At 61.4% G+C, this 21,548-nt stretch overlaps 1 protein-coding gene across 2 annotated transcripts; it reads right to left on the reverse strand.

Annotated features, from left to right (window-relative positions):
• Positions 1–229: 229 nt before the first annotated feature.
• On the reverse strand, positions 230–21,540 carry SEMA3F (semaphorin 3F). Of its 2 annotated transcripts, XM_041425801.1 has the most exons (19): positions 21,487–21,540; positions 18,398–18,561; positions 9,992–10,152; positions 9,780–9,842; positions 9,228–9,347; positions 7,830–7,910; positions 5,715–5,808; positions 5,275–5,394; positions 4,151–4,290; positions 3,947–4,061; positions 3,692–3,761; positions 3,441–3,585; positions 3,104–3,326; positions 2,228–2,316; positions 1,844–1,885; positions 1,530–1,687; positions 1,380–1,447; positions 778–911; positions 230–704 (listed from the first exon to the last, which is right to left on the reverse strand). In XM_041425801.1, the coding sequence occupies exons 2-19, from the start codon at positions 18,507–18,509 to the stop codon at positions 294–296; spliced, it is 2,346 nt and encodes a 781-aa protein (XP_041281735.1). In that variant the 5' UTR covers positions 18,510–18,561; positions 21,487–21,540; the 3' UTR covers positions 230–293. The 2 variants fall into 2 exon arrangements, with proteins under 2 accessions (XP_041281735.1, XP_041281736.1); XM_041425802.1 differs by lacking the exon at positions 7,830–7,910.
• Positions 21,541–21,548: the final 8 nt, after the last annotated feature.

Genomic DNA, 21,548 nt, shown 5'->3' on the forward strand with positions numbered 1-21,548 from the left:
TCGGCAGGGCGGAAGACAGCGATGGTGGCTGCAGCCACCTCAGGGGTCCCTGCTCCTCCCCAGGGGTCCCTGCTCCTCCCTGGAGCTGGGAGGTGGGGGTGGCACCACCCCAGTGACTATGTACAGCCTACAAATAAATACAACCTCCCGTGGGAGGGGAGAGCGCGTGTGTCTGCGTGTGTGTGTGCATGGATGTATATATACATATATATATATATTTATTTATAGATATTTTTAATATTAAAAGGGGGGAAAAATAGACCACTGTGCTAGCAAAGTCCCTGATGATGGTTTCATGTATGCCCATAGGTCTCTGGCTGGTGATTCCGGCGGTTTCGAGGCTTCTTCTGGTCCTGCTGCTCCTTGGCTTTGAGGCCAGCCAGCGGCTGCGGGGGGCTGGCGGCCGTGTGGCGCCAGTAGCCCTGGCAGTACTGGTCCAGGAGTCCCATTTCAGGCTGGCTGAGGAGCTGCAGCAGGTCCTGGTAGCGGGGAGTGGGGGCGCCCGGCAGGCCGGGGGGGGTCTCCGCCTGCACCAGCACGGTGTGGACGGCGCGGCTGCTGAGGACGCGGAGCTGCACCTTGGTCACCGTGTGCTTGAAGTTGTTCTCGGTGGCGGTGCAGGAGTAGAGGCCGCTGTCGCCGAGCTGGAGGGCGCGCAGCAGCAAGCCCTGCTCCGTGCGCAGCACCCGGCCCTCCACCCGCAGCTGGGGGGACACGGAGCACGGCTCAGCCCGCTGGCAGCCAGCACCCCCACGCCCCAGCAGCGCCCTGCCCTACCTCTTTCCGCCGGTCGCTGTTGTCCTTCTGCAGCAGCCACTTGACGCTGGCCTGGGGCGAGCGGGGCTGGCACTCCAGGAAGGCTGTGCTGCCCTCCACCCCGTACTGCACGGCCTCCACCGTGTTCTTGTTAGCTGCAGGGGGGCCGTGGGCAGCCAGGTCAGCCCCAGCCCACTGCACTTCTCCCTTGCCCCCTCTGTCTCCATGGGTGGGTGTCCATCCATCCATCCATCCATCCATGTTTGTTCAATCTCTCCCCACCATATCCATCTATCCATCCATCCATCCCCAATGTACCCATCTATCCATCCATGTTCATCCTACTCCCCAACGTATCCATCCATCCGTCCATCCATCCATGCATTCATCCCTCTATCCACCCATTCAAATCTGTTCAAATCTCCTCCCCAACATATCCATCTATCCACCCATCCATCCCCAGTGTATCCATCTATCCATCCATGTTCATCCTACTCCCCAACGTATCCATTCCCACACATCCACCCGCCAAGGAATCCCTGCATGCCCAGCTGCAGCCCCGTGCCCTCAGCCTCCCCTCCCAGCTGCCCCATGCTGCAAGGCCTTGCCCAGGCCCCTCTCACCGTTGGAGTTGTAGCCGCGGCACTGCCGGATGGGGTTGCCGTGCCGGACGTCCTGCCGCCGGCTCCGCCTGCGGGAAGCGGGAGGTGAGGGGGAGCCTGTGGCTGGGGGTCCCTCCCTGACCCTGCCCCTGTCCCTGGCCCCCGCTGTACCTCTTGGAGGAGGCGGAGTAGCGGGTGCAGGCGCTGCCATCCCAGGCGCAGTAGGGGTCCCGGGCCAGGCAGCAGTCAGCACAGGCCTCCCCGTACACGTCACAGCGGTGCAGGGCCAGGTGGGTCACGCCTACGGCCGAGGACACATACAGCTGTTGCTGTTGGGAACAAGGAGGACAGGGTGAGCTGCTACCTCATCCCCACTACATTAGGGCCCCTGCAAACATCCTGTTCCGGTGCTGTGGTGGCGCTGGGCAATGCTACCGCTGGGACCAGGATGGGATCTGCCCACCCAGGTCTCTGCTATGACTCACCCTCTTGGAGGAGATGGTCATCGTCTTGATGGGTGCTGGCACCTGGATGAGAGCAGGAATGAAGAAGATGGAGGGATGACTGCTTGGACTGATGCTACACCCCAGGTCTGGGGTGGCACCCCAGACACCCTACAGGCAGCTGGAGCAGGCAGAGCAAGGCAGCGGGAGATGTGAGTGGGAAGCGAGCCAGAGGACCAAAGCCTGGAGTCCCTCCAGAGCTGGCCGAGAGATAGCTAGTGTCCCAAGGGACTGGCTGATGTCTCAAGGGGCTAGCTGCTGCCCTAGGGAGTGACTGGTAACTCAAGGGGCTAGCTGGTGTCCCAAGGGGTTGTTTGGCTGGGTCCAGAACACTCAGCAGAGGGTGGAGGACATGCCAGCCCTTACCTTGAACACTTCAATCTCCTCCAGCATGAGCTCCTCTGTCTCCATGTCATCCCTGGGGAGCACAATGACCTTCTGTACGGTGCCCCGATCTGCAAGACACCATAGTGCCCAGGTGCTCAGTGCTACCCTGGGCACCCATGCCCTCCCTGTTTGTGAAGGGGGTTCCTGCTGGGCCTGTGGAAAGGAAGGAACCCCAAGGCCCATCCCCATCTCTCTCTCCTGCTGTGGCAGCTAGCTATGTCTGGGGTGGAGTGTGCCAGCTCAGGTAACCAGCTGTGTCTAGAGTGCCACCAGAGAATGCCCAAAGCAGCATGCAGACATGCACCAGGGCAAGAGAAGGACCAGGATCATAGGGATTCTGGGATGCACATTGAGAGCAAGGGAAGCACTGTCCTGGATGATAGTGCGCCCAGGATGGGCACTGAGATCTGGGAAGGACAGGGCCTCTGGGATGGGCAACTGGGCAGGAAAGGCACAAGGCTGGACGATGACAGGCAGTAGGAAGCACATTGGATGGGTGCTAGGGTCAGGAAAAGATAAGGCTGGATGATGAGTCCCCTAGAACAAGGGGAGGACCAGGCTGCATGGCAGAATCCCTAGGATAGGAAGTATCATGCCGGATCACTGGCTTCAGGGATAGGAGCTGAGCTAAAGGAAGGACCAGGCAGGACAGCAGGGTCTGTGGGATGGCATCGGGACAGGGAAAGAACAGTCTGGAGCCTTGAGGAGGGGCAGGGATCTCAGGGGGGCATTCTCAGCCCCTCACCCCGCTCTAGCGGTGGAGGGCACCGTGCTCTGGCCAGCCCTGGTGGTGCCCGTGCCCTCCGGGGCCGCGCCGGAGCATGCTGCGTTCCCCGCGGTGCGCGGCGTGGGTACCTGTGCCCAGGAAAAGCACCTCATAGCGCCCGTCTGCCGCGTCCACCTGGTCCACGGCCACGGTGGTGAAGCGGTAGTTGACGTTGGTGCGCACCACCAGCGGCTGGCGGTGCGTGGGGTACACGGCGTGGTACATCAGCGGGTGCGCGCGCATGAAGTTGATCACTTCGTCAGGGTAGTCCTTGGTCGACTTCATGGATGGGGTGAAGGTCCCCCCAGGGCACTGTGGCACAAACACCATCAGAGCTTGGCGAGTTGGTACCCGAGCACAGGTCTGAGGGTGCTGGCTGCCTGGCAGGCACTGGCTCACCTACCCGTGGTGCCCGGGGGTACTTACGGTGCCTGGTCGGGGGTAGGGCATTTTTCCTGTGTAGGGCATCCACTGGTAGTTGGGTCCTTCCTTGTGGGCAAAGGGCCCATTGAAGACCATGCGGATGTCAGCCATCGAGTAGACACACACAGCAGAGCCCTTGAAGACCGACCTGGGGACAAGGACCTGCTGCCACCCTTTGTCATGGCATTGCCAGGACACCCACCCAGCTGAGACCCCCTCCTCTCCTGCACTGTGCCAGGAGGGTCAGCACTCACCCCGAAGCGGAGAACACAGCGTAGATAACAGGGTTCTTGGTGTCCTGAGTCTGCTGGATGAAGACGTCCTCTTGGGACAGAAAGATGGAGGCGTCACCATAGGGAAGGTAGGCAGGGACACCAGGGTACAGGCAGAGCAGCTACCCATGGAAGAGCAAGAGGCAGGGGGCAGCAGGGATGTCCCCAGCTCTGCCCAGGGTGCCCCCAAGCCTGCAGGGGTAGAGAAGGCTCCCCTCCCTTTCCTCGCACACTCACGGAGCTCGTCGAAGTGCGTTTCAATTCCATCGGGTCCCGGCACAGAGCAGACGAGCCGGGCCTTCAGGAAGGTGCTCCACTTGTTCACTAGGCAGCAGTGGCCCCCATCGTCATTCTGCAACAGTGAGAACCCTGTGCTCAGCCCTGCCTGTCCCTCCCCCTGCACACTTTGTTGCCTGCTTCCCTGTCCTCTGCTACACCTACCAGGCAGATGCGCCCGATGCGGGAATAGACCCCAGGACTCAGTGGGGCATCCGCCGACTTCTCTCGGAAGAAGAAGTAGAGCTTGTCATCATTCCTCTCGCTGCTGTCAGGGATGAGCTGGGCACGGACAAAGGCTGGGTCTGGAATGGCACAGCACAGCATGGCACCATCAGCCCAGTGGCACTGCTGCTCCATGCCATAGCAGGATGCTCAGCCCCGTTTTGCTGAAGCATCACTTCATGCCTGGAAAAGCACTGTCACAGAGTGAGAGCTGCATCTCTGAGTGTCTCTTGTGATCTCTAACGCACCAGGAGAGGCTTGAAGCATCTCTGGGGTCCCTGGGAGCATTCCTGAGGTCCACAGGTTGGAGATACATCAGCTCTACGAGCAAGGTGGTGGGAACCAGTCTTCCCCCCAGGAAGGAACCACACAGCATGGAAGCTTCTCAGGAAGCTTCTCCCTGCCATCCATCAGCCAGTGTCCAGCCTGCGCTGACAGCTCCCCCTCTTCGGGTTACCACCCCGCTGGCTCCCCAGCCCGGCAGGATCATCCCATCTGCTCTGCTCTGTTTACTCAGCTGCTGCCCCGCAGGCAGGGGTGCTCCGAGGGGGGCAGAATGAATGTTTGGGGTCACCGACTGCAGGCGACACGGCTGACATCTCAGCGCTGCAGAAACCCACACACTGACACCGACAGAGCCAGCCCATCTCTCACCAGCCTGCTCCCGCCGCCCAGCAAAGCTCCAGGCATGTCTGTCACTGCCCCACACAGCTGTCCCTGCTCTTGTGCCTTCCCATCCATCCATCCATCCATCCACCCATCCATCCATCTCTGATCAATTAATCCATCCATCCATCCATCCATCCATCCATCCATCATCAATCCAGCTATCCATCATCAATCCACCCATCCATGATCCATCCATCCATCCATCCATCATCCACCCACACATTTTCTGTCCATCAATCCATCCATCCACCCATTCACCCACCCACCCACCGGCTCACCCCCCTCGCTGCTGTCTCTGTTCTGGCAGAAGGAGGCAGTACCACGTGACAGGTCTCATCTCTAGGGCTGGAGCCATGAGGTCCCCAGGGCACCTGGCCAGTGACACCTGAACTCACCATTGAGCCAGCGGGAATTGTACTGGTCTGTCCTCATGGCTGTCTGCTTGCCCATGGTGCGGAAGATGGCTGCGTCCGTGCCCATGAAGTCGATGTAGACGCCAGCATAAAGCTCTTCATCTACAGAGGGCAGAGGTCAGCCAGGAATCCCCACCTCATCCCATCCACCCACCTCCTTCAAATCCCAGCCCCAGACCAGGCCAGTAGCCACCAGGCCACCAGGAGCCACTGCCTGTGACCATGCCAGAGAGTTCTGGAGGTTGGCACTGGTCTGTAACCACGATCCCCTCCTCTGCTGGGCCAGGTGCCTGGCCAGCTGAAGCAGGCAGTGGTGGCGGAGCAGGAACCCTGCTCCTGGTGGGAGCAGTTGTTCCATCCCGCCTGCATATTCCCTCTGTCCAGAGCAGGAAGCACTGGCACCAGGGAGCCACAGGACTCACTTATTAATGCAGAGACAGTGTCTACTTTGGGGTCGTAGGAACACTTCCCCTTGCCCGACTCCAGCTTGTCTGGCTCCAGGTAGAAGATATAATCCTGGAGAAGAAAGCAGATGGAGCAGCTGGTTAGACTTTCACTCCTTCGTTTATGTGACTCCCAAAACCCACCAGGAGAGGCAGCCTCCTCTAGGATGGTGCACAGCAGTGAGGACAGATGTGGAAGGGGTCTGCAGGTCCCCTGAGAAGCTGAAGCTCCTGTGAGCGACTCCTCCAAAGATGCTGGGTTCTTCTCCATGCCCTCCACCACCTGGAGACTTGGCTGAGCCATCAGGCTGAAGTGGGGCATCCATCTCCCAGGTCTGGAAAAACATTTTCCTCTGACTGCCTCTTCACTGCAGCTGGCTCCACTGCAAATTGCTGCTTGCCCAGCAAGGTCACACAGTTCCAGCAGCTTCAGCGGGCCTGCAGCACAGCTCGGCACAGCTTGGCTGCTGGACCCACTGCACTTCTCTTGCCAGGGGCCATTTTCCAGTGCTTTTCTTCACACAGTGAGATGCTGTGTCTGCTCCGTGGGATGCCTCCCTACTGTCGCTTCTGCCTTCCCGTGGCCATCCCTGGCACCGTCACACATTCCCAGCCAGGAGCGAGACCCACACTGCCTCTGGAGGCACATTCAAAATCCTCTGCCAGTGCTGGCTGGGGGCACATAGGGACAGGCTGGCCCAGCCAGGTCACTCCTCACCCTGGCACAGCAACCACCTTCAGCTGAGACACAGCAGCAGCACAGAGCATCCATGGGGAGCCTGGGCACGGGGGGACCTTAAGCAACCAAACTGGGCAGATGCCCACTGGCCCTGTGCCCTGGCTTGGGCACATGGGTGATAGACACGGTGACAGCCACCCTCCACTGAGAGGCCAGCAGGGTCCTGGTGGAGCCTAGGCTCTAGGAAGAACAAGAAAGGGTGAGGAGCTGGGATGTCACTGTGGGCATCTCCCACTAGAGGGTTTGCTCACACCAGCTCCTCCAGCAGCACCCATGCCCAGAGATGGGCACAGCCATGTTTCACCATCCTCATCACTGCACTGTGCTGTCCGTGCCACCATCACCATCACAAACACCTTTGCCCAACGCTGGCCCTGCTCCTGAAGTGGGCAAACACCTCACATGGACAACCTCTCTGTCTCCAGCACAGCCCTGGCACTGGCTGCACCATCTCACTCTCCTCGTCAGGCAACACAGGAGCCACTGTGGTGCTGGCACTGCTCATCAGCTAATGCACCTTGAAATCCATCAGAGCTGCCAGGAAGCACGTGCTGGCAGCCCCCAGGGAGCTCCTGCTGGGACACACACCCTCTCCCCAGCAGGGGTGACCTGAGGGGGCTGAAATGGCAACAGCGTTTTCCCAGCTGGCACTGGGGACTTGGCAGCAGGAGCTGCCCACAGTCTGGGAGATGCTCACTGCCAAGCATCACCCTTTGTCCCCAACCACCCAAGGAGCTGGGAGAGCCCCAGGCTGCACCAGGGTGCCCATGTCCGCCATGCTCCCCAGCCCATGCACTGACCCATGTTAGTCCGGAGGGGAGAGGCTCGGGGGTGACACTGTCAGGGTGGGCTGCACACTGGGGTGTTCCCAGAAGCCGGGGATGCTGTCACCTCCCTGAGTGCACTTGACTGCCAGGATGACATAAGCCCCTCTTGGGGCAAGATAAAGCAGCTTGTCAGTAATGCTTCTGTAGGCCCTACCCAAACATCTTCTGCACATTACTCGGGCATCCTCCCCCGAATCATTCCAAGCCCTGTGGCTCTGCCGGCACATGGCCCCACTTCCAAGGGACACAGCAAGCCTGGAGTCAGGCAAAGTCAGCGGTGGGTGGAGAGCCACCATCCCTGACAGTGTCCCCCACGGGGGGAATCCTACACGGACTAGGAGGAAGGAGTTAGTGAGAGAAGGAAAGCCGACGCCAGGCCGGTGGCCGGGAGACGCTGTGCTGGGAGGGAAGGGGACGGCGCCCGGCCCAGGGGTCGAAGCATGCCAGTGGGATGCAGGAGCCCGCGGCTCTGGTGTGCCCCTGCGCCAGGCGGGCACGGCTGCGGCGGGCTCCCAGACCGGTTCCCACCTTGCTTTGTGCTGGTCTCGGGCTGAGGGGGCTGTCGGTGGATCTGCTTCCCCGGCCTCCCGGCTGGCTCGGCGGGAACCCCTGGGGAAAAGGAGCAGGGCAGAGAGTTAGCGCCGGCAGGGAAGGACCCCCCAGGACAGGGGTGAGCAGGGGACCCCGAGAGCTGCGGTGATGGATGCCCATTGAGCAGCAGCACTGCTGTCCCCCTGCGTTCCTTCATGCTCCAGGCTGGGCTGGCCTCCAGCAGGAGCTTCTCCAGGATGGATCCTGCTCTCTCCCACAGAACTGGGGTGTCCTTAGCATGGAGTTGGAGAGAGTGGAGACATGGTTGCACACAGCCTGCCAGGCTGGGCTCACACCTGGAGGCTCAAAAGTGGCACCTGCCTTGTTCTTCCTGTGTGGGTGAGCCATGCCTCAGGATCAAAGCTATTAGCATCATGGGCTCACACTGCCCATGGAACACTTCCACACTGCCACTGACCCTGCTGGCCAACTAGTGCTGTCCTCGTCTGCACTAGCACCCTAGGTTCTCCTCAGATGCTGCCACTCCCCAGTTCAGTCCCAATCCAAACCCAATTTGGAATGGTCTGAGCAGCATCCACCTCTTTCAGTGCCCATGCCAGGTTTGGGGCTCCGAGGCAGACGCCCATCTTTCATATCCAGCGCCGTGATCCTCCATCAGTTTGGGCTGGTGACTCCCTCTCCAGCCTCAGGAGAAGACACAGCCTGGGACCTGTCACTCCAGCGCAGAGGGTTCAGACACCTCACAGGGCCTGGGACCCCTGGGATACTCATGCTGCTACTTGCAGAGACCAGCTCCCTCCCAAGGCCGTCCTGAAAATGTTCCTCTGTCTGCCACACCTCCTGCCTGGCAGCATGCAGCTTTGTTGCTACCCTGCATGTTGTGGTCCTTGGTGCTGGGTGGCATCCATCCGGGGATGCTCCTGACATGCCACAGGAGCTGGCACAATCCCTGCACGGTTCTCCCTGTGCAGCATCGGTGCTGGCATCCTTGGAATCTACTTTGAGGGGCTCAGCAGCCTGGCAGCAGGTGGGAAGCTGGGTTGACATGTCCCTCGTCCCAGTGGAGATCCAGCAGTGGCTGCAGCCAGCAGGGTGGGAGGGCACGTTGTGTGGAAGCTGCCATCAGAGTACAGCCACGTTCCAGCGTGAAGAGAAGTCCTTGGTCTGTGGAGATGGCTTGGCCCCTCTCAGCAGCACAACACTGTTAGCCATGGTCACCCCCAGCCCGCCCTTGCCCCCAACCTTCAGCCCCAACCTCCCCCACCAGCCAGCAGAGCCGAGCCAAGCACCCACCCCGCTGCAGTGTCCTGGGGGCTGTGCCAGCACCACCGTGCCAGACGCCAGCTCAGCACCGCCATCCCTCCCGCCCCTCACCTGGGCTTTGCGCCCGCGGTTGACGAAGGCACAGATGGGGTTGTAGGCGCCAGTGCCGCACACGTAGAGGTGTGTCCGGTTCCAGGGCTGGATCAGGCGGATGAAGTTGCCGCACTCCCCCTGGGAAGCAGAGGAGAACACGTCAAACCAAGCACGGGGGATATAGATTGCTGTGGGGCTGTGTTGGTGTGGGCACGGGATGGAACAGGTCACTGGATGGCATGCGGCATGGGACAGCATGGGACAGCATGGGTCGACACCTGGCATGGGCCATGAGCTGGCAAGCCCGAGGGCCCAGCCCTGGCTGGTAGGAGAGAGCAGCATGGGGAGTTTGGCCTCCCACTTGCCCAGAAAGCTCTCCAGGACCTGCCTGGCTGGAACAGAATGGGTGACAGGACACTGCAACACCCTGGAGTGCCACCCCATCTCCACATAGCTATACATGCTAGGGGGTGGCTTTTCCAGAGTAGGATACAGGAACATAAATCCCACTCCAGTGCCCGGCACCAGCCCCACTCCACTACCAGAAGGGGGTTCGTGGTGGTTACTCACATTACTGTTCTTGCCTGATAGGATGCACTCCTCGATCCTCTGCTGGGACGCAGGCCAATGGATCTGTGGAAACAGCAACCCAGGGGAGACCAGGACTCCCACCTGGCCCCACCAGCACCATTATGCCCATCGAGCTCTTGCTCTGGCATCAAAAAGGTCCCCAGAGTGCCCAATTACCCCCTTCCATCTGCTCCCCCCTACCCCCAGCTTACGATGAGGGGCTCGCGGTTGATGTCGTGGAGGTCCAGCGAGAGGACGTAGTCCTTGCTGCCCACGTACATGCGGTCGTGGTCCTCATCCTTCAGCAGGATGCGGTAGTCACTGGAGTTGAGGAGGAAGTTGAAGAAGTGTGCTGTGCCCGTGGCCTTCAGCTCTACAGGGGGAAAGGGAAGGTGTCAGTACCCCAGGGACCCTGATCTTCACCAGTGTCATCCCTGAGTCCAAGCCTGGGCCCAGCTGGAGGACACCCTGTGAGAAGAGGTGCCCACTTTCCACTCCCTGAGCACCATGATACTGCCGCCTCTGTGCAGGACAAGGGACAATGACAGAGATGCTCATGGCCAGAAGAGAAATCACCAGAACCTGGGCTCAGGAGATCCAGCAGCCCACAGCAGGGAGCGGAGGTTGCTGTTGAGATGGGGCAGGAGGCTGGAGCTCTCTGCCACCTCAGCCCAGAGACCACAGCTCTCAAAATTTCCATCATCATCCCCCTCCTGCACTGTGACCCTGTGCTCCAGCCAAGCCTCTGGCTCATAGGATGGGAGAGCTGGGACCCCAAGGAACCAGCTCCAGGGGAGGTGATGAGCCTCTCCCCCGCCCCGCACACCCCATCCCCCCTTGGAAAGTTATTTTTAGTCTAAGTGTGGGAGCAAGGAGTGAAAGAGGATAATGAGGGTCATGAATATTCACAAGTGCAACGAGGCAGCCAGATGGAAGGCAGAAGTGCTGCAGATGATGTGGGCCAGTGCCAAGAACCACGCGGCAGGGGCCAGGGCACGAGTAAGACAGAGCACCCTGCCCCAACAGGATACAATCTGTCCTGGGGGTCACCTCTTTGGAGATGCCGCTCTTTGGAGGTGTCACTCCCCTTGGAGATGTCACCCCCTTTGGATACCACCCACAAATATCAGACGCCACCTCCATGGGATGACATCTGCCCTGGATGCCACCCCTTTGGATACCACTCCAAGCCATCAGATGCCATCCCCATGGGATGTCATCTTCCCCATATGCTTCCTTTTGGAGGTGCTGCTCTCTTAGGATGCCATCAACAGCCATTGGATGCCATCTCCACGTGATGCCATCAGCCTCTGAAGCCAACCCCTTTGGAGATGCCACGCTTTTAAAAGGTGTCACCCTTTTTGGATGCCACAAACAACAATCAGATGCCATCCTCAGCCATTGCATGTCACGCTCGTGGGATGCCATCTGCCCCAGATGCCATACTCTTTGGCATTGTCATCCCCTTTGGATGCCACCAACAGCCATCGAATGCCACATCCATGATACTCTGAACCAATGAGCACCCTCACCCTGTGGAGTGTGTCGCTCCATGCAGAGGGGTGCCCTGTGCAGGCATCAGGAGCAGCTCTGAGGACCCTTCCTGGGGAGGAGCAGAGCAGAGTCCTGCAGGTCAGGGTCAGGAAGCATCACACCGGCTTCCAGGCAGCACTGGGCAGGGCTCCAGCAGCCAGCTTCCATTCCCAGCAGGAGGCCAAGCGCCTGCAGATCCCCTGACCTCCATCCTCCCGGCTGCACAAGGGACTGGAATGTCCCACAGGTGCCCCCAGGGTCCCCTCCCTTGCAGGGCAGCCCCTCTGTCCCACGGCTGGCAGCGGTTGATGGTCCCAGTCCCGCGGCTGCTGGACCCGCTGGGCCGTGGCAGCGAGGCCGGAGCGCACACACAGCGCGGGAGCCGTCGGAGCCGGCTGCGGGAAACGGCGTCATGGGATGGGACGTGAACCTCTGCCGGCTTGGGGGCTTGGGGCCTGCCTGCCTGCCAGCCTGGATGGCGGGATGAGCACGGTGGGCACGTGCAAGGGCTGGAATTTGGGCTGCAGGCGAGGGGGCCATGGCAGAGGTGCAGTGGAACAGGGCCAAGGATGGGGGGCCAGGCAGCTGCTCACCCACCCACCCACGGCAGGCTCCTCCTCCTGCCTGGCCCATCTGGGCTCCAGATGCTCCCTGTTGCTGGCGCTGGCTCACATGCCACCCATGGCGTCCCCAGCCTGTCCTGCAGCGGTCCCTGACTGTGCCATGGCCCACTGGGTCTGCTCCCTGCCTGTCCTATGTCCTGAAGCTGCCCCACCAACCATACACTGTGTGTGCACAGGTGTGTGCCCCACACTCTGTGTGTGTGCTGGTGCCTCCCCCAGTGCCATGCTGGTGCCAGTGCGAACCAGAGCTCGGGAGCCAGGAAAGGGCAGGGTGGCTCTGGCAGTCAGTGACACAGGCAGAGCAGAAGAGCTCGTCCCCAGCCAATGATGGAACTGCACGCCCAGGCTTCCCACTCAGGACAGAGACACCTGGAGCAGGCAGAGACAGGGATGGCAATTAAACTGGACAGGAGCCTCCGTGCCCGGACAGCCCCTCATCCGTCATCCCTGCCAAGCCTGGGAACACCAGCACCAACAGCCCTGGGATCCTGGATTGCTGGGGCACTGGTGGTGGAGGGCTCCATTGACAGCCCCCAATATCCCACATCCATTAGGACGGGCGTCTCCAGGGCTTGGCAGGGGACAGGGCCAGTAGCACAAAGGGCCTTGGCCCCCAGCGGTGGCTCCATTCAGCCCCCACGGGCCAGCGATCAGAGGGGGCTCTCCCAAAGCAGGGCGGTGCCGGACCCGCTGCCCCGTAACGCCCTCTGCAAAGAGCCTGCCGCAACCTCTGACCTCCCAAACCTCCATCGCGCTGCCCAATCCCCCAGTGCCCCCAAACCCGCCCCCAGCAGCCATGGGTGTCCCTAGGGATGGAGTGGGGCAGGGGCCCCGGCCGGGCTGGAGAAGCCCGCTCACCAGCCGATGCGCCCCAACGAGCAAATTCCCTCCTGCTTCGCCATTGCCAATCCCAGCACCGGCAGAGCTTCCCCGGCTGGCCGGGAGCCTAATCCTATTTTAATTGCCGAGCACCGGAGCCAGGAGCCGCTCGGCATCACAGCCAGGGTGGCCTCCGTGGGGACCGTCCCCTCACAACATTCCGCGGAGCCCCCACCGAGCCCCCCGGGACCCGCCTGCCGCAATCGCTCCGTGTCCTTGGGCGCCGAGCTGTAATTACCCTGCGCCCTCGAGTGATGCCGGCGGCCAGGAGCCCGAGGGATGGCAACAAGGCGCGATGCTCTGCTTTGCCCGCGGCACCACCGCCCGACTGCGTGCTCTGCAAAGCCAAATTCCTCCCGCAATGCCAGTTTCGGGCTGCATTCCCAGCTCCGGCAGCTGTCCACCATTGCTGACTGTCACCGCTGGCCCCCATCGGGCAGGGGTGACTGGTCCCTATTCATCATCCACTGGCACGGAGACCAGTGCTGATCTCCAAAGGAAAAGGGAGATTTTGGGGGTTCTCGATAAACCGCGCACCCCGTGGGACTCCTCACCCCACCCCAGTCCCCAAATCCTCCCCACTCCCCCAAACATCACCAGGGCACCCGCATGAAGAGTTAATGCCATTACGACCCGAGCGGGTCACCTCCCCAGGTGCACCATCACTGCATTCCCCAAAACCAATTACAGGCGCTCTCACCTAATTAGATTCTAATTATGGGCTTGTAGCGCATTCAACATAATTAGCATGTAAATTACACGGCGTGTTTATATTCAATAACCGCACTCCCGCCCCCCCTACCACCCCCCCCACCCCGGCTGGCGGAGCCAGCGCCTTTCGGGAGCCCTTTCTTTGCGTGGGGAAGAATGAATTCACTTTAAATGCCGATGGAGAAGCCCAGCACTGATCCCAAGGGAGCCTGGCACAGCAGGGATAAATCCCATCTCTATCCTGCAGCGTTTTATCCCACAAATTTGAAAGCGTGCCCCAAATTTTGATTATGTTCCCTACTAATTTTTTTCCCTGCTCGGAATTTGAGATGCAGTTTTTTGGGTATGCGTCAGAGGGGCAGGATGGGGAGCAATGCCAGGAGATGGATAGGGGGCTGGATGTGTCCCCTCTCGTGGTTAAAGCATTTGTTGGTATTGGGGCTGATCAAAGAGCTGGGTGGGTCGTCCGATGAAAGCAGAATTGCTTATTTGTTTGAGCGTCACTCCGCTACCCCTTGATGGGTTATTTATGATGTAATTAAGCTAATTACATGTAATAAGAGAGTTTCCGTGGCCCCCAGCCAAGCTCTTTTCCCATTTAACCGATTCACAGGTGGGAGGAAACCGAAGCTGCCTTGCAGGGGCTTGGGAGATGAAATAACTCCTGTTCCCGCTTGCCGCCTTCCAGCCCCGACCATCTCCTGCCCCCTGGAGCATCATCCCACGCCGGCACCGCGGCACAGGACAGGTGCTGCAGCCGCCCGGGTCAAATCCCTCGGGATGAAAGAGGTGCCGGCCGGACGCTCCGCGCAGCCCTCGCAGCCCGGCCGGTTGGGCACAAGCCAAAAAACAATTTAAAAAAATAAAAAGAAAACCCACATTTTTTTTTCAGCGGAAACCGCTGATTCATCCCCGGGCCAGCCTGCCCCGAGCGCTGGCGTGTGCGTGTGCCCCAGCGAGCAGCGCTGCGGGGGGAACCCCGTCCCCAGCAAGCATCACTGTGCAGTGCAGACCAGGCTCTCGGCTGCGCCGGGGGGTGCTCCAGCAGCATGAAATCCCCTTCAGGAAAGAGCCTGGCTTCAGGAAAAAAATACTTTAATCACCCCAAAAGCAAAGTTCTGAGCTGAGGTGCCCCAACCCACTGCTCTTTGGGCTCTTTTGTTTAATGTTTGGACATGATTTCTTTCCACAGCCCCTGAGGGGAGGGCATGGTGCCGGCTGGAAACTGCGGCTGCTCCAGGCCCTTTGCTCTGTGCCCGAGCAGCACTGGGGTGGGGAGAACACCCCTGCCAGGACCCCGGGAAGGGCCACGCTGTTCCATAAGGAGCATTGTTAATTTGAGGGATAACTAGCTTATTAGATATAGGCTTGGGGGGGCTGAAATTGCACAGGGTTTTTGGGGGAGGGAGGGTTTAAGGAGCTTATGGAGCTTCGCAGCCGGAGCCAGGGAGCTCAGCCCCAGCAGCAGCCGGTCCCAGCGGGTGGAGGGGCTCTGCCACAGCCCCCCACTGTCCCAGCCAAGGAAATCCTCTTAGGGGTCACAGGGTTCAGCCCCACGGCCCCGCCCCTTAGGGCACAGGAAAGGGGACTGCGGCATCCCCCTGACCTTTACGGGCTCTGAGGAGCAGCATGGGGCACCCAGGCCAGGGTGGGGACCAACAGTGCCAGTGCTCCCAGCACACTCCCAGCCCTGGCTGTCCCTAAGCCCTTGGCCCTGCTCGCACCCCCCTGTTTATCCCATCCTGCTGTCGCCAAGCAGTGCCCACAGCTGCAGCAGCTTAGGAGGGCGCCTGGGTGGCCCCCAGGACACGGTCCCCTGTCCGGGCTCCTCTCCAGCCATCTGCCACCCCCTGGCCCGGATCAAGCGTGCCGGGATCTCCTGGCCACCGGCGGAGATGCCAGCGGGGTGGGAGGGGAAACTGAGGCACGAGGCAGGCAGGAGCGAGGCCACGCAGGGGGCTGGAAGCAGAGCCCAGAGGAGACTCCATGCTCAATTCATTCTTTTTAAAGTAGTTTTTTTCCCCTGCAGGAACTGCCCTGCCTCTCACCCTGCCCCTCCCTGCCAGGGCTGCCCCCAGCTGGACCTCAGCCACAGCTCTTCCAGAGGTGCCAGCACGGCTGTTCCCCTCGCTGGGGGGAGTGGCTCCCGTTTGGAAGCCCCACGGAGAGCCCTGACCTCGAGGGCTTCCCGCCGTGATGCGGGGCGAGAGCCCACCCTTCCTTCCCGCACGCTTTTCCCACGCTGGACAGGGAGCAGGACACAGAGGGATGAATCACCATCATCACCATCACCTCCTGCATCCTCGTGGGGAATGGGCCAGCCTCTCTGGTGCCCGAGCCCCCGGCCCGGAGGAGAGGGGATCGCAGGATGTGTACAGCAGTGTGGGGAGTGAGTGAATTGTTAGCACGGAGATGATTAAAAATATCCACCCTATTTCTGGCCAGCACTGGGCTGGGATCTGGGAAGAGCTGTTGGCAAAAGGGAGCTGTGCCGAGCCGCTCCCAGCACTGTTCTTTCCATACTGGTCACCTTCCTCCTGCCGACACACGGACAGGAAAGCCTTGAGAGGAGGACAGACGTAAAGAGACCACGGGGGTGACGGGATGGGGGAGGACTGACCCTGCCCAGCCCATCACCCCGCACCGGGGCACAGCAGCTCAGCTCCCACCCCTTTCCTATCACTTCAGTATTTTATAGATGTATTTTTTTCATGCACTCAGACGCCGGGGCTCCGTGGAGGATGACGCAGGCCCCGGGGAGCTGCGACAAACCTCTGGCGCGCGATAACAAGCAAAGGCAAACAAACCCGGAGACGCTCCCGCAGCTGGCAGGGCTCCAGGCAGCGCGGCCGCCCGGGCAAGGCGCCGGGGGACACACTTGGGGACACGCTTGGGGACAGGGCAGCTTCTTCCCCAGCAGCCTGGCCACGAGGCCACCTCGATCCCACCCTGGCACTGGGATGCTTTAGCCAGAGGGATGCTGTGCTACAGACCCACACCCCAACCCAGCAGCTGTGACTGCACAGCCACCTGGTCCCCTGTGGCACCACAGCCATTCCCGACAGCAGAGCCCGGCCAAACTCATCACACCAATGTCCCCCAGCCCAGACCCATCACGCCCAAGCCCACTGTCTGCAGCTGCACAGGGAGGTTTGGGGCCGGGCATCTGGGTTTCATCCCTGCCTCTCCAGGCAAGAGAAGGGGCTGGACCATCCACGACATGCCACTGTCACCCCATATCTCATGGTTCTCTGGCTTCAGGGAGGCTGCATGCAGATGATCAGCCCAGGAAGCTGCTCACCACCAGTTTGGTGTGTGGCTCCCAGCTGGCCCTCAAGGAAGACCCTGGGAGAATTCTCCACCACTGCCACCCGTGTCAGAGTACAGGCAGGAAAGAGGCGAGTGGCACCCCTTCCCAGCCCCAGTGTGCTTGGATCCAGCACACTGCTGGCATTTCTTCTCCACGTGCCAGTGCAAATCAGCCCTTCTCCCACCACAATCCTCCCTCTAGGCAGCAAGGGCAGGGGGAGCCCTGCCAAACTACCTCAGGCAGGAGGGAGAAGGACTGCAGATCCTGAGCACAGCCAGGAACCATTGCTCCAACCAGCTGGGGCCAAAAAAAACCAACCCCAAACCAGCCCCTAGCTTGTGGCACAGCAAGCTTAACCATGCCTATCCAGAATTAATCTCAGTCCTGGAGTACACCGTGGTGGTTGACACCAGGTCCAGCTGGGACTTTGCTGGAGCCTCCCCTCCCCACAGCTCTGAGGAAGAGGTGTTTTAAGCCAAGGTGGAGAAGCATCTGTACAGCAGCTAAAGTGCCCCAGCAGCCCCCAAACCCTCCAAAAACGCTGTTTGGAGAGGAAAGTGGAGCCCGCCTCTGGGGAGGAACTTGCTCACTGCTTTCCAGCCTGGACTTGTCCCCAGACTCTTCATACCAGCCATTTTTTCTGTCAAGACCAGCCTGTAACACCCATGGCTATTGCTGCTTCCCCATGTTTGCTGTCAGCCCCCCCGGCCCCTCCTGCCTGGCTCTGCTGTGCTCACCATCAGTTCTGCCACCACATCCTTGGGCTCACAGGTTCAGCAGGTGACCAGAGGGCAAAGGCACATTGGGACAGCAAAGGAGGGGCACAGGCAGCACAGCCCCAGCTCTCCCACAGACCCCAAGGGCAGGCAGACATGAGACTCCTCGTGTCTGTCACCTCCTGACACACATCCAAGCAGGCAAGCCCCCAGCAGGAACAATTTCCGTTCCGCTCCTCAAGGTTTGCAGCCCTGGGAGCTGCCTCATCAGCCTCAGCCTGCTCTGCTCAGCAACCTCAAAACACGAGCTCAAGACAAACCCCTCCACCAATGAGCACCCCAAAGCTGACCCAGAGGTCCCCCCACAGCTCCTGGAGTGGCTGGGTGGGCTAAGCAGCCCCGGTACGAAAGGGTTAAGCCCCTTCCCCCCACCCAGCACCCTCCCCTCCTGCCTCTCCCGGCTCCCTGCCAGCTCCCAGGCGTTAATACCAGCTGGGGGGGTCGGGGCGGCGTCAAGCTGCTGTCTGGAATCGGGGTGCTGCCGGGGGGGCTTCCTGCACCTCAGCACCCAGCTCTGCCAGATGGAGGGAGCCACCCACCCACAACAGGAAGCACACTGGGGGGACTAGGCAGGCTACCAGCCCCCCAAGGCTGCGTGTGCTGGTGCAGATCGGGAGCTCAGCCACACCTGAATACGGATCCCCGTGGAGATTTCTGAGGGTGCAGATCGCTGATGCCCCCCGAGCAAGGAGGAGGAAGAGGAGAAGGAGCCTGTACCGGGGTGCTCACGGTTTCCTCCATCTTGGGGGCCCACCCTGCCCCCCACTCCAACAACCAGACTCTTACCTTTGAAGGAGAGCTGAACCCTGGGCGTAGCGAAGCCGTGGTCTTTGGGGTGGGCAGCCCGCCAGCCCAGAGTCAGCAGGGTGGCCCAGAGCAGGACACCGACCACGGGCATGGTGGGCACGCGCCTGGGCGCCGACAGCGAGGGCAGTCTGGGGGAGCCGAGCCTGCCAAGGAGGGCACACGTGGGAGGGATGTCAGTTCACTGCACCCACCACCCCCCGAGGGGTACGAGCCCCACATCCCGCTCTCCATCACCCGCTGGCACGCAGCATCCTCCGGGGAGGACTGAAAGCCAGCCCCGGGAGGCTGAACCCTGCTCTGCAGACTGGGGGGTGGGGGGCACAAATCGGGGGGCCACAGCCTCACCTCCCAGTGAGCGCGCAGGGCGAGGCAAGCGCGGCGACAGCCGCTGCAGCACCCTCCTCCAGCCCAGCTGGCGAGCCTCGGCCAGGTGAGGAGCATCCCTCCATCCCTCCTCACCCCCCCCTCAGCTGCAGCATCCCCAGCCCCCCACTGGGCTGGCTTTCCCTGCCCCGGCACCCAAAGGGGTCCCACTCCCAGCCCTTGCCTTCCCACCTCTCCTCCCAGCCCCCAGCAAAGCCACAGCAAGCAGAGCTGGGATCAAATCTTTCCAACATGAAGGAAATCTGGACTTCATTATTCCAAGAACGTACCAAAAAAAAAAAAAAAAAAAAAAAGGATTTTTTTTTCATAAATAAAAGAGGAAGAAAAAGAAGAGGGAAAAAAAAAAAGCCCTGCCTGTGTGCCAGGCAGCTGGACTCCCTGGGGCTCCGGCACTGAGCGGAGTCCGCCAAGCTGCCTCCAGCAAGCCACACACGCACCCCGGCACGGCACGGTGCACGGTGCCCCCGCGCCCCCCACTGCCCCTCCTGGACACACCGCCCCTGGGTCAGGCCCCTCTCCCGAGGCAGCACCCTCCTGGGGGTCTGCAGGGCACTGAGGCAGGATTTGGGAGGAGGCCCGTGGTGGGAAGCCCCTGGTGTCCCCAGGGAGCTGCGCGCCTGGGTGGGACGCACTGTGCCACAGTACCCGGGTGGGCTCAGGCATGTGGGGAGCATCCAGCCAGCCCCGTGGGAACAGGGGGGGGTCCCCACCGTGACACCCCAGTCAAGCCATGCCCTCCAGGGCTCTGCCAGCTGCCACCACACAGCCCCACGGGGGACAGGCACACCCAAAGAAGCGGGACGGAGGGCTGGGAACCCTTTGGGGCACCCCGCAGAGAGATGCTGAGCTGCAAGGGGGGCAATCCTGCACCCCACCCGGGTGGTCTGGCTGGCCTCTCCTGCAGTGCACAGCACCCACACCGCCAGCCCCAGCCCCAAGCAGGGCAAGGGCAGCAGCACTGTCACCAGCAGCAGGGCAGGACCCCGAGTGTGGTGGCACCGCTGCTCCCCGGGGCTGTGTATTTTTTTTCCTCCTTCTTGCCTTTGGGGTCAGTAAATATTTCAATTTGCTCCTCTGTCCCCGAGCACACCCAGCTCTGCTCCATTGTACTGGTATTCGGTCCGTTTTCAGGCTGCCTTCCCCCTTCTCCCACCCATTCCCAGGCTCTGCCCTTCCCATCAGCGCCAGGCCGGGACAGCCTGCACCCCCAATTCCTCCACCAGCCAAAACTCCAGTTGGTTGCAGTTAAATAACCCCCCTCCATCCAAACCTCCCCCCTCTCCCCGGCAGCTTTAGGAAATAATTCTGGCAAATCCTACTATTGCATTTGGATGGAGCGGCGTACGCGTCAGAGACAGGGAGCGAGATGGCAAACAAAGGAAAAGAGGGAGAGGAGGGGAGCGCAGCAAGCGCAGGGTGAGGAGAGGGGAAAGGGCCGGCGGTGAGTGGGGGGCACACAGACCCGGCTGGGAAAGGCAAATTCCAAGAAAGCAAAAAAGGGAAACGGGCCACCGGAGTGCACCTTGGCCAGGAAATGTCCATTTCCAGGGTCATCTGCACTCGGGGGAAACGGAGAACTCCAGGGGAGAGCGGCCACATTCCTGCCCTCCAGCCCCCGGGCTGTCTGGGCTTGGAGGAGTTTTTTAGCAATTAAAGTTTGGCCATTGCTTGTGCTGCCGCAGGAAGATCAAAATCCCACTCGGCTTTATTCCCCCTTCCCCAGGCTGGTCAACCCAGCGCTGCCGAGCCCCAGCAATTAGGGAAAGGTTTTCTCGTCTGGAACAGGGACTCCTTTTGGGGATCGAACCCCCAAAGAGGGCCGAGGGGATGCCTCGGGAGAGCCCCGGGGGGACCCAGGGGTAGCGCTGCCTGCACGCCTGCTCCCCGCGGCCCCGGGAGAGAGCAGGAAACATTTTGGGAGGGAAAAGCAACAGAGGCAGGACAGGCAGTGGGAGGGGAGCCTGGCCCACCTCCGGCCACGGCGCGCGATGCCATCAGCGGGAAGGGGGGAAAAATAGGGGGGAAAAAAATAACATAACATAATACAATAACGCTAAATGTCCAGCGCGGCCCCGCGCACACGGGAAATAACTTTGCACAACTTTGCGCTCTGGCACGCCCGGCCTGTCCCCAGGGAGCGCCGGCTGTCCCCTGCGCCCCCCGCCCGGGCGTTCTCCGCGCAGCCCCGGGGTCCCGCCGGGCTCGGCGTCCCGCCGGGGCGGGCTCCGCCAGCCTGCTGCAGGGCGCCGGGCGTTCTCCGGCGTGTGTGTCTCCCCCGGCACCCCCTCCCTGGGCACCCGCTCGCCGCCGAGCCCTGCCGCAGCCCCCGTGCCCGGGGAGCTCCCTACCAGCTCCCGTCCCCTGCCACAGTCCCCCCGCCCCGAGCGGGACCGGGGCGCGCCTGCCCAGCCGCGGCTCCCGGGAGCAGGGGGACCGGCTGTACGCCCGGCTCGGTATTACCCCGCTGCGAGGCGGGGAGCGAGGGTCCCCAGCGCACCCGCTGCCGCCGCCGCCGGCTCGGGGATGGGGTCCCAGCACCGCACCGTCGGCAGCAGCCCAAGCCCCACCTGCCCGCTTCACCGGCAAGTTGCGGCGGGGGGGACCCACACGCGCGAGTTCCGAGCGGCGGAAAGTTTTCCCGGGGCGCCCCCCGCGCCGGGCATCCGCTCCGCCGCCGCTCTTACCTCCGCGGGGGTCCCGGCGGCGGCCGGGCGGTGAGCAGGGCGGCGGGGCTCAGCGCCGCGCC

Source organism: Onychostruthus taczanowskii, unplaced genomic scaffold (assembly GCF_017590055.1).
Source record: "Onychostruthus taczanowskii isolate IOZ18803 unplaced genomic scaffold, ASM1759005v1 scaffold9, whole genome shotgun sequence".
Taxonomy (NCBI): Eukaryota; Metazoa; Chordata; class Aves; order Passeriformes; family Passeridae; genus Onychostruthus; species Onychostruthus taczanowskii.

Coding starts and splice junctions, on each gene's coding strand:
- SEMA3F (XM_041425801.1), bottom strand. CDS start 18,509: ATGCCCGTGGTCGGTGTCCTGCTCTGGGCCACCCTGCTGACTCTGGGC. Junction 1,886..2,227: donor AGGAGATTGAAGTGTTCAAG/GTAAGGGCTGGC, acceptor GCTCTCATCCAG/GTGCCAGCACCCATCAAGAC. Junction 912..1,379: donor CCGCGGCTACAACTCCAACG/GTGAGAGGGGCC, acceptor GCCCCCCTGCAG/CTAACAAGAACACGGTGGAG.